At 30.0% G+C, this 11,959-nt stretch overlaps 1 protein-coding gene across 7 annotated transcripts; it reads left to right on the top strand.

The window, feature by feature from the left end:
• The first annotated feature begins 4,834 nt into the window (after positions 1-4,834).
• On the top strand, positions 4,835-10,183 carry LOC120080300 (transcription factor bHLH112-like). 7 transcript variants are annotated; one of them, XM_090314606.1, is made up of 9 exons: positions 4,835-4,959; positions 5,786-5,842; positions 6,046-6,149; positions 7,195-7,283; positions 7,406-7,489; positions 8,214-8,288; positions 9,220-9,285; positions 9,691-9,738; positions 9,870-10,183. In XM_090314606.1, the coding sequence occupies exons 2-9, from the start codon at positions 5,811-5,813 to the stop codon at positions 9,978-9,980; spliced, it is 609 nt and encodes a 202-aa protein (XP_090170732.1). In that variant the 5' UTR covers positions 4,835-4,959; positions 5,786-5,810; the 3' UTR covers positions 9,981-10,183. The 7 variants fall into 7 exon arrangements, with proteins under 7 accessions (XP_090170732.1, XP_090170731.1, XP_038890858.2 ...); XM_090314605.1 differs by having other exon boundaries at positions 8,208-8,288; XM_039034930.2 differs by having other exon boundaries at positions 8,205-8,288.
• Positions 10,184-11,959: the final 1,776 nt, after the last annotated feature.

Below are 11,959 nucleotides of genomic sequence, written 5' to 3'. Positions count from 1 at the left end.
GTGTATCTTGGGCCTAGTCCAGTTCATAAGGGTCACAAATGCCTAACGCAATCGGGGAAAACCATTATATCAAGGCATGTTGAGTTTGATGAAACGTTTTTTTCCCTTTGTTTCAGGTTTTGTAGCAGAACCAACACGGTCCCAACCCACTGCCCAACCATCTTTAATTTATCCACCACCACTTTGGTATGATCAACCACCACACTGTCCATCTCCACAACTCAATACTGAAACCAGTCCAACAAATATCCCAGCCTCAACTCACGCCTCTATCCAACTCCAAATCAGTTTACCTCATTCTCACCCCTGCCAAGCATACCTTCTTCCCCTTCATCTACCCCACACTCACCCAAATCAGTAAACCCATCTCCACTGGCCTCACCCTCCAATCTGCTGCCACTGCCTAACCCCTCCCCAATGTCGCCCTCCACTCACTCAAATATTCCATCTCCTGAAGGCCAAACCTTCCATATACCAGCACCTTCAGGCCACCCATTGATAACCCGTGCCAAGGCTGGAATCTTCAAGCCAAAAGTATGGATGACAAAAACTACAGTTCGTGACTGCACCCTCACTGAACCAACCAAATTAAGTGATGTACTAGCCACCCAGGCTTGGAAAAATGTAATGGACTTGGAGATTCAAGCTCTAAACAGCAACCACACTTGGGACCTCGTGCCAGCACCTACTCACAAAACTATTGTTGGTTGTCGATGTGTATTCAGACTCAAAAGGAACTCTGATGGATCTATTCAAAGGCACAAAGCTCGGCTGGTTGCCAAGGGTTCCACCAAAACCCTGGCGTTGATTTCTTCGAAACTTTCAGCCCCGTGGTCAAAGCCACCACCATCAGAGTCATTCTTACACTAGTTGTATGCTATAACTGACACATTCGGCAACTAGATTTCAACAACGCTTTTCTCAATGACCATCTAGAAGAAGACGTTTATATGACTCAACCACCAGGGTATGCTAATCAATTTCTGCCCAACCATGTATGTAAGCTGCACAAAGCCATCTATGGGCTGAAGCAAGCTCCTCGAGCTTGGAATACAACACTCAAGGATACTCTACACTCATGGGGTTTCCACAGCAGTCATGTTGATACTTCTTTATTGATCTACAAGGAAGGCTCAACCATTATCCTCATGTTAATTTATGTAGATGATGTAATCATTACAGGTAACAGCCCTTCACTTATCAACAATGTTATTGCCTGGCTGGACAAAACCTTTGCTCTCAAAGATCTTGGTCCAGTTAGCTATTTTCTTGGGATTCAATCATCTCGTGTTAGCTCCGGTCTTCTCCTAACTCAAAGCAAATACATTGATGATCTTCTCTCATGGCTGGAACTCTAACACCTCAAACCGGCCCCAACTCCCTCTGCTGTAGGTAAACATTTTTCAATATCTAACGGCACCCCGTTACCTAATCCCTTTGTGTACCGAAACACCATTGGAGCACTCCAATATCTCACCTCTACCAGACCGAATATTGCTTACATTGTCAATCATCTCAGTCAATTCCTGAAGCAACCAACCGATGTTCATTGGCAAGGAGTGAAAAGAGTCCTTCGGTACCTAAGTGGCACTAAAAACCATGGCTTACTAATTTCACCAGCAGAAGATCTTTCTATTACAGCATTCTCTGATGCAGATTGGGCTTCAAATGTTGATGATAGACGTTCAATAGCTGTCTACTGTGTATACTTGGGCAACATCGTTTTCTCTTGGTCCTCTAAGAAGCAAACTGTCGTGGCAAGGTCCAGCACCGAATTAGAATATTGGGCACTTGCACATGACTCTGCTGAAATAGTGTGGCTCAAACAGCTTCTACTCGAGCTTGGCTTTCCTACTGTCTCTAAACCAACGCTTTGGTGTGATAATATCAGTGGTGGTGCTCTCGCCACCAACCCAGTTTTCCATACCAAGACTAAACATATTGAGATCGATGTACATTTTGTCCGAGGCAAGGTACTTAAAGGAGCACTTGATGTCCGGTACATACCCTTAGCTGACCAAGTAGCAGACTGCCTGACGAAGCCGCTCTCCCACTCTCAATTCTCCTGTTTTCGGTCCAAACTCAGGGTAACAGAATTACCCGCTCGTTTGAGGGGGGATGTGAAGGAGAACCAAAGCCCAAATGCTCAGCCCAGTGATCTACAACCTACAGCCTACACACAAACAACCCAACGGTGCTCACTACAACAGTCAAATTTATGATTTCCTTTTATGGACTGTACAATATATTTTCCTTTTATTTTACTTAGCCCAATTTGGCTATTCTTTGGTTAAATGTATATATAAACCTATATCTGGGTGTCTGAATAATGCACTGAAATATACAAAGGATTTTTCCTCGAAAGGTTGCCTCCTTATTCTGCTTATTACTGCTTCTTTGATCATCCTTGACTAACCCATCATAAATAACCTCTCTTTTTTAGTTTCAAGGTTAGGAATATAATCTTATTATTACTATTATTATTGTTTTAGGTGCTCTATGATTACTTCTTTTATTGTAAAAGCTGAAATTTTTATAGTTTACACTATAATTGTAATTTTATATAGTTTTGTATGCTAATTTCTATTAACCTATATGAAAAGAGCATCCAAATATTATTTAATTTTATATGTATATTTGACTAGCTATAACATGCACCTGTACTTCATTTATATGTATGAATTAATCAATGAGCTAAAGGAAACAATCAACTTGTATAAATAAATCAAAGAAATTCAAATTTGGTGAAAGTGAAACCAAACAAATAGCTACAAATTTAGACAAAATTTAGATATTAAGGCTCTGAGTCATAATTTGGAAGTTTTATATGCCTTTCATACATTGAATATGGCTATGATGTTAGAACTCTTTATAAAAGGAAAATTTTCAACCTCACACTCAATAGATCTTGTTTCTCATTTTCTATAACATATAGTTATAATTGATATGATTTCTTATTACTATATTTTGTGATTAGTGAAGATAAAATCTCGTAAAATTCGTTTGATACCTATTTGATTTTGAAAATTAAATTTATAAACATTATTTCCGTCTTAGGTTTTTTTTTTTTTTTTTATTGTCTCTCTTTTGCGAGTAAGTTAAGTTATGAAAACTAAAAAATACGGTCTTCCCATTTGGTAACTATTTGGTTTTTTGTTTTTGTTTTTGTTTTTGTTTTTTAAAAATTAAGTCTATAGACACTATTTCCACCTCTAAAATTTCTACTTTTGTTATCTACTTTTTATCAATGGTTTAAAAAACCAAGTCAAATTTTGAAAACTAAAAAAAATAGTTTTTTATTTTATTTTTATTTATTTATTTATTTTTGAATTGGAATTGGAATTTGGCTAAGAATTCAACAATTGTATTTGAAAAAAAAATATGCAAATCATGAGAAGAAATGGTGAGAAAATAGACTTAATTTTCAAAAACCAAAAACAAAAATACGAAATAGTTACCAAATGAGGCCTTAGTTTTTTGTTTTGAAAGTTAAGCTCTTTCCTCCCAATTTTCTTACAATTGTTTGTATCTTTTTTTAAATAATAAATTTGAATTCTTGGCCAAATTTCAAAAATAAAAACAAGCTTTTAAAAAATATATTTTTTAGTTTTCAAAATTTGACTCAATTTTTTAAACCATTGGTAAGAAAATAAATAACAAAATAAGACATTTAGAGGTAGAAGACATGTTTATAAACTTAATTTTTCAAAAACTAAAATAAAAAATCAAATAGTTATCCAATCGGACTCTAATTCTTAAGAACTTATTTTTATTATTGAAATTTAGGTATGGATTCAAATGTTTATATAAAAAGAAATCATTGTTAAAAAAATAAGTACGGTTAAAAAAAACCAAATAATTATCAAAGGAATTAATAATTTTCTAGTCTGTTCTTGATCAGCCTATATTGCCAACAATGGTAAAATTAAATTCATCATTCCATTATGTGCATGCAGTAAATATTGTTTAATTCTGACCATGATTTAATATTAATATATTACATAGCCTACGTCTTATAGCAAAAAGTTTCAATTACACTTTTGGAATTTTTTTTTTTTGCTATAAAGTAGAGATATACATGGGTTAGGTTGGATTGAGTTAAAAATATTTTTTGGATCAACTTAAAAATTCGGGTTGGTTTGATTGATAACTCGAATGACCCAAATAAAGTTTCAACCCAACCCTTAAAATCGGGTACGATTTGTTTGAGTTATCGGGTTTTAACTTATTTTTTCATTTTTAGTAAAAAAAATATGTAAATTTATATACGTTAGACTGATAACTAAGATCTCATAAAATTAAAATACTAAATACCAAATATCTATAATATTTATTGTAAATTTTAAAAAAAGACAAATATCATAACAATTTTAAAAGAAAAATATTAAAAATCTACAAATTAATCAATACAAAGTGATCAAATTTTAAACAAAGAGGAATATATATATATATATGTCGGGTCGGGTTGGGTCAACCCAAATTTTCTTTTTAACCAACTCACATCCCAACCCAACCCAATAAAAATAAAAAAATTCAATTCAATTCAACCCAAGAACAAAACTAACTCAACCCAACCCTTACATTTTGGGTTAGATAGTCCGTGTTGTTTATGTTATCCGGTTATTTGAACACCCCTACTATAAAATGTAAATATTGTATTATTAAACCCATCGATTTGAATCTCTTTTCATATTAATCAAATATCATTGTCAAACCAAGTTAATTTATTTATTTTTCTTTTTATTTGAGTTAAATAATTTTCAATCCAACACAAAAAAAAAAAGAGTGAATTACCAAATTGCCCCCCAAATTCTCACTCTCTCTTACTATATATCCATTTTGTGCAAATTCTCATACAATAATCAAATTGTTCCTTTCAGGTTCTATTATTTGGCTATAGAACCACAAAGGAAAGTTGCTAACCTGAGAAACTGAGCTCTTACTTGGTGCTGCTAAGAGGTGAGAAGCGTACAACTCATTTTCTTTGTAAACTAACAATATTACTTTTATTTCAATTTTCCATAACATTCTTTAAAAAAAAATAATTACGGAGACTAATGAACTGATATGATTGAAGATTGAATTCAATCCATATATTGATCTTGTTCTTCCTCCCTTTCCTCATAATAGAATTACATAGGAAAATACAACTAATTTTGTTATTTGATTTGTCTTTGAACTTCAGAGGGTTTCTTTTCATAAGCTTTTTGCCTGGAAAGAATCAGAAAGTTTGAAGGATATTTGGTGGGGGAATAGTTTACGACATATCGTAGAATCTTAAACTAATAAGTTATGATAAATCCAATTGAAAAATATTTAGGTATTGTCTAGATTATACTTATATTTCTGTCGTACAGGTATCTGTCAAATAAAAAACTGTTATGTGTTAATGATTTTTTCCCTTGTGTGTAAGGGAAGGAGAACATAAAGTTAGATGCAGCCCTAATCATTGCTCAATTTAATTATATCGATACTTCTAATACTTATCAATACTCTGGGCAATTTATAAAATACTCCACAAGTAGAAATGAATGTTGATTGGGTAGAAAATGACATTATAAATATTTGAATATAAGAATTCTTGTTTTGATTTATGATATCATGTTAAATCATTAATCAACCTAAAAACTTAAGCTAATGGGTTATGGTCAATTTTATTATAATCGATACTTTCAACATTGTTATATATATTTACTTGACATAATCGTTTCATTGACGAGATTCTTTTTCTCTTATTAAATTTGGAGTAGGGTAACGTCTCACTTTATAAATCTTTTTGTAATAGGACATAGTGAGATTTACTGGTTAGCATGGATGTTCCATCGCAGATGGTTAATAATTAGTATGTATCAGTTCTCTCTCTCTTTTTATTTATTTTTTGAATGACCATATGAATTGTAAAAAGTCGTAGAATCATGAAATACAAAACGTAAGAAATTAATAAAATATAAAATTGATATTTTTTTAGTCGTACGGCGAACAAACACCTTTGGTAGAAGGGCTTATTGTGATCTTCACTTTAAAAGTTTGTTGATTTAACTACAGTGGGTTGTGTTTGGAGTCCAAGTTATTCAACAATGATGGCCAACTAAAACTAAAAGGTGGAGGCTTCACTATTCCCTGTCAACACCCATTTACCTACCAGCCAGGTAATCTGTTTCTTCTTTATTTTCTTATATTTATTTTGGGGAAATGTGTTCTTCCTGACTTTTCCAAATTTCATGTCTTCTTTCCCTCAACCACCTAATTTAAAAATGATTGCACTAAATGACATAACAAAATATCATTTTAATACTTATTATTAGTTAAAAATAAAGGATACACTTGGATAAAGAGTGGGCTTATATACAGTCCTATAATTATAAGGTTATAATAATTTGTGTTTGAAGTGTAGTTTATTTAAGTTTGGATTATAAGAATATGTGTTTGAGGTATAAACTATTTTAGTTTGAGAAGAAAATAGTAAACATTAGAGAAAAGAAAAAAAAATGATAAATGTAAAATAGTAAAAACTATGGCAAATAGTAAATACTAAAACAAATGGAGATTTTGAAATAATATTTACTATAGTAAAATGTGGTTATTATAGTCTTAGGATAATTTTTGCTCCAAATGCCCTAAAGAAGTTATAGTTATAAGTCAAAACTAAACTTTCAAGCGTCATTTGGTCCACTAGTTTAAAGTTAATAAATTTGTGTTTGGGGTATATGATTATAAAATGAAGTTTCTGGATAAATGTAAAAAATAGAGATAGGGGAGAAGATGAAGTTTTTCAATATACAAATTTCAACGGTATTTACTATATTGAAATAAATTGAGTTGTTTGTTTAAACCAGCTTAAGAAGTTGGTGAGTCAAACGGCATCTCGATGATTTGGACAGCTTATTATTTGTAATAAGAACGATATAAATAGACTATGATGGATAGATTGGCCTATAGAATTCATGAGCTCCACAACTAAAAAACATAAATTTATGTCATACTCCTTACATTGTGAGCTCAAGGAGTTCACAACTCCACTTCTGGATAACTAGATATTGAGACCTCAAACCATAAACAACACAATTATTTACCATTTAAAAGTGGCCTTTTGAAGTTTTGAATATTGTTTTGTTACTCAACAAAAATTACTGAGTTACATTCTTTTATGGTTAGATATTAATTTTTTGTTCTTGACAATTCTGCTTGTGGAAGGTTGCAATGCAAGTATATCCATGAGTGATAATATTTCACCGCAGTCAATTTTGTTTCCCAAGAAGGTTTCTTCTATGGAGAGTGAATTGGTAATACTTCATTCCCTCTATTATTTACCTGCTTGTATTTAAAACTTCCAACTTTCCAAGGAATTTACTATTTTTTACTGAAAATTTGTGTGTAATCTTTTGCTTTTTCTGGCCTAATGTAGAATGCAAAGAAACATGAGTTGTTTACCCAAAAAGGCCTACAAACAGCACCATATGATCTGGCAGGAGATTACAAGAGAATGAAGGTTAGTCCCTTAGTTAGCAGAGTACTTCAAACTTTTTATTTAAATCAGTTAGGTAATTATTTTATTTTTTGTCTTTTGTTTTTTAAAATTAAATTTATAAACACTATTTTCATATCTAAATTTCTTCTTTTATTGTCTATTTTTTATTAATAATTAAAAAAAAAGTTGAATTTTAAAAATTAAAAAAAAGTAATTTTTAAAATTTTGTTTTTTATTTAAAATTTAGCTAAGAATTCAACATTACAGTTAAGAAAGATGCAAATCATTGTAAAAATGAGAAAAAAATATACTTAATTTTCAAAAACTAAAAACGAAATGGTTATCAAATAATGTCTTATTTATTTAAATAAAAAAATGAGAAAATACATTGATATAAAAAAGAATAAAAACAACCTAAGAGTTTGGTTTTTGAAAATTCAATCTATTTTCTATTCGATTTTTACTCTAATTGAGTTGAATTTTTAGCTAAATAAAAACAATTTTTAAGAACTACTTAAAATTGGATTGGTTTTTGAAAACATTTAAAAGAAAGTAGATAATAAAGCAAGGAATTTAGAAGTTAAATGGAGTATTTATAAGTTTAATTTTAAAAATTAAATAAAATAGTTATTAAACCGAGCTAAAATCACTCAAACTGATTTGAAAAATTCAAAAATCGAATCCACTATTTTTTTTTTTACCATCTTATGCACTTTCATTTGTCTTTTACTGAAAGAAGTTGCAGGTACCAGTAAGGAGAAGCCAAAGGCTTAGCGATAAAATTACTGCCCTTCAAAAGCTTGTTTCACCTTTCGGCAAGGTTGGTAATTCTTATTTTTTTTAAGAAAATTACTTTTTATATAGTTCCTAAATATTCACTAATTAATTTTATTTTTTATATTCACTTTCAATCTTTATTATAATATTTACTAATTAATTTTTTTTTAAAAATAAAATTAATTGTAATTAAATTAATTTTTACTAATTTTCTATCACTACTAAATTAATTAAAAACTGTCCCATCATAATTATTTTAAATTATTTAACAAAAAGTTAATGTCGAAGACCAAGATGAACATTAGTGAAAACTCAAGGGTAAAAATGTAAAATATTGAAAGTTAAGGACTAAGGCCATGTTTACCAATTCGTAATAAAAATTGATGTTATCTAATGGAAATCCATTGATAACTCAATCATAATGAGTCACAATAGCAAACGTTATTGTATTGCATTTACTTAAAATTATAAATCTTATCAAATTTACTGTTACTATTATTACCTTTACCTATTAGGGTGAAAATAACGGTAACAGTAAAAATGTCAATAATAATAATAATCGTTATTGTAACAGTAAAGATGTAACACAATTGGATTGACCACTTTCTGTTCGTCAATCAACTTGCATTTTTGTAAAACGGATTTGGGAGTGAGCCTCAAATGTGCAAAATATAAGTAAACAACACCCAAAGTAATCAAGTGGGACCCACTTTCCAAATCATTATTATTTATTTATTACATTTTCAAAGTAAATGTGACCTAAATGAGAACTAAACTCAAAACTTTAAAGGTAAGAATGTAACATACTAAGATGGAATTATACTCAAATCTCGAAAATAAAATTATAACTTTTTGAAATATAAAGACCAAATATAACGTAGATTCAAGACATAGAACCAAGAGAATTTTAAATGAAATATGGAGTAGTTTCTCTTCTTAAAACAGTATTTATGTTTTTATTAACTTTATTGTAGACGGATACTGCATCTGTTCTTCAAGAAGCCTGTCTTTACATCAAATTTGTTCAAGAGCACATTCAGGTATAATATTTAAAAAATATTATGACAAATTACAAAAATCATCGTGATAGTTACAATATAAACCTTTAAACTTTTAATTTTAAAAATTATGCCCTCAAACTTATATATATTAAAATTTAATCAAATTTGACCTTGAAATTTACATAATTGTATTAACTATAATATTTATATGAGTTCAAGGGTTTCATTTTTATCATTTGTGGGTCCAATTTCAGCAATTATAGTAAGTTTAAGAACCCAATTTTAATCTTTCTAGAAGTTTAGGAGTCCAATTTTTACCATTAAAAGTTTGAAGATATAATTACAACTAACATCATACTTCAAGAGTAATTCTTGCAATTTAAAAAAAAAAAAAAAGTGATCTGAAGCTTGAAATTCATAATTTTTTTTCTGGGTTTGGAGCAGAATCTACTTCAAATGCAGAGTAGCTCATATAAAAGCCAAATTCCTGAGGTAAAACTGTAAAAAAATTCTTCATCTACCAATCTCTTTCTTATGGTGAAATTTCAAAAGGAAGATAAAATTATAAAAATTACTCCTCAATTTAAGATGGGTCTGTCTTAAACGTCAATTTCTTTTTACAGGAAATTCAACAGAAGCAAAGAAATTTAAGAAGTGAAGGACTGTGCTTAGTTCCTGTTACTCTTACTCAGAAAATAGCCATTAATAACGACAAATATGATCCAACCCCATAATTTTAATTGATTTTACACCCTCTTTTTCTTTTTTCTTTTTCCTTTTTCTTTTTCCTCTCTTGTCTAAAGAGGGGTTGGTGGAGAATTTTAGTAAATTTGGTGTCCTAAATAGTAAATTCAGTATGATGTATCAAAACGACATGTCGATTCACCAACCCTATTATGTGGGATAGTTTTAAGATGAATGAATTAGTGATTATAAATTTTTGCTGGTATGATCGATACAATTAAAAGTTTAGAGATTTATTAAACACAAAATTAAAATTTCAAGACTCTATCATATACTTTTAAAAGTTCGTAAACCAAACCAATGCAAATGTTAAAGTTCAAGAACTAAACTTCTAATTTAACCGATGTGAATTTATGAAATAAAATAGGTCAGATTATAAGTTTCACAAATAAATAGATGAACAAATTTAGAGACAGAACTTCATTAGACAGGTTGTGTAGTTTATATTCATAGTTTTAGAGTTGGAGGAATCAAACTTTTAACCTCTAAAGTAGAGAATATATAGTTCAATCATGGAGAGCTAAAATTATAGATCGTGTTTTTTTCTCTTTTTTTAAGATCAATAATGTGTGGTGAGGATAATCAACCAAAACGAGCTTATTTTAATGGTAATTGGTATAAACTCGCTTGTTGTTGGAGATTTGATCTTTCATCCCACCAATTTTATTCTAAGAAAATAATTTTGTAGCCATTTAATTTATTCAAACAATTAGAGGGGCTAAGATTATCTAATCTTTTAGAACACATATCTAATATATTAATTTTTGTCCTCGGAGTTGTAATTTTATTGCTCACAGTCTAACTTATTATGCTCAAAGAACCCACATCTCTATCTAGTATATGGTTGGAAGATCACTTTTTATTGATCAATGTTATTGTGACCCGTGAAGATAGTTGAATTATACTTAAATTAACGACACACTCCATGTAATTGAAGAATACTTCAAAATAGCTAAAATGATTTTCAAAGAAAACCAATTATAAAAATTAGGGATATTCAAAAAACTCAAAGATTACCAATTATAGAAATTAGGGATGTTCAAAAAACTCGAAGACTTGAAAAAACTGATCAACCCATCTAATACGTGCAGTTTTGGGTTGGGTTATATCAACATATTTGGGTTGGATTAGGTTGGATTCAAATAAATTTAAATTTTATGAGTTGTATTAGTTCATGTGTTCACCTAAAATAACAAAAAACAATCCGAACTTTTATTACATTAGATTTTCTTTTTTACTTATAATACAATTATGTATGTATATATTTATTTTATTTTTCTTTGTTTTAATTAGTTTTTGGATAATTTATTCTCCAACAAAAACATTTTTTTAGTACTTTAGAAAGAAAATTTTTATTTTATAAATTGAAATTGAGTTTTATTATTAATTAACATACGAAAATAATTAAATCATATTTATATTATTTTTTTTCTTCTTTTTGTAATAAAAATTTAAATAAATGATCCAAGTAATCCAAATCAACTCAACTCAAATGTTTCATAAATGAGTTGGGTTGGGTTCGTTTTTTAATAAGGATTATTTGAGTGGGTTGAATAAATTTACAACTCGAATAATCAGGTTTGATTTAAAAAATTCTTCAACTCCACCCAACCCAACCTATGAACACCCCTAATAAAAACAAGAGGAACAAAGTAAAAAAGCTTGTATGAATGACCTTTTTTTAGATCCCCAATTGAAATTTGGCATAAGATTAAAAATGAATGAAAAATGGTCTTTTGCTGACATCAGACACATATGGAACTGTCCATTTGACCCTAAAACGCGTACGAGGGCCTGAGATTGTGTTCCTTCTTTTCGCTTCTTCCTCTTTAGAGTCTCACTCTGATTTACGCTACGTGAAGAAGAAATGTAAAAAAGAAGAAGAAGAAGATAAGGAAGAAGAAACGCAAAACAAAAAAAAAACGAAAGAAGAAAAATGGGGCGAAGCAACTAGCACTAGACAGTAACA

Source organism: Benincasa hispida, chromosome 6 (assembly GCF_027475165.1).
Source record: "Benincasa hispida cultivar pf3 chromosome 6, pf3_genome.v1.1, whole genome shotgun sequence".
Classification (NCBI taxonomy): domain Eukaryota; kingdom Viridiplantae; phylum Streptophyta; class Magnoliopsida; order Cucurbitales; family Cucurbitaceae; genus Benincasa; species Benincasa hispida.
Note: the sequence above shows the minus strand (reverse complement) of the source record. Positions and strands in the feature narration are given on the sequence as shown.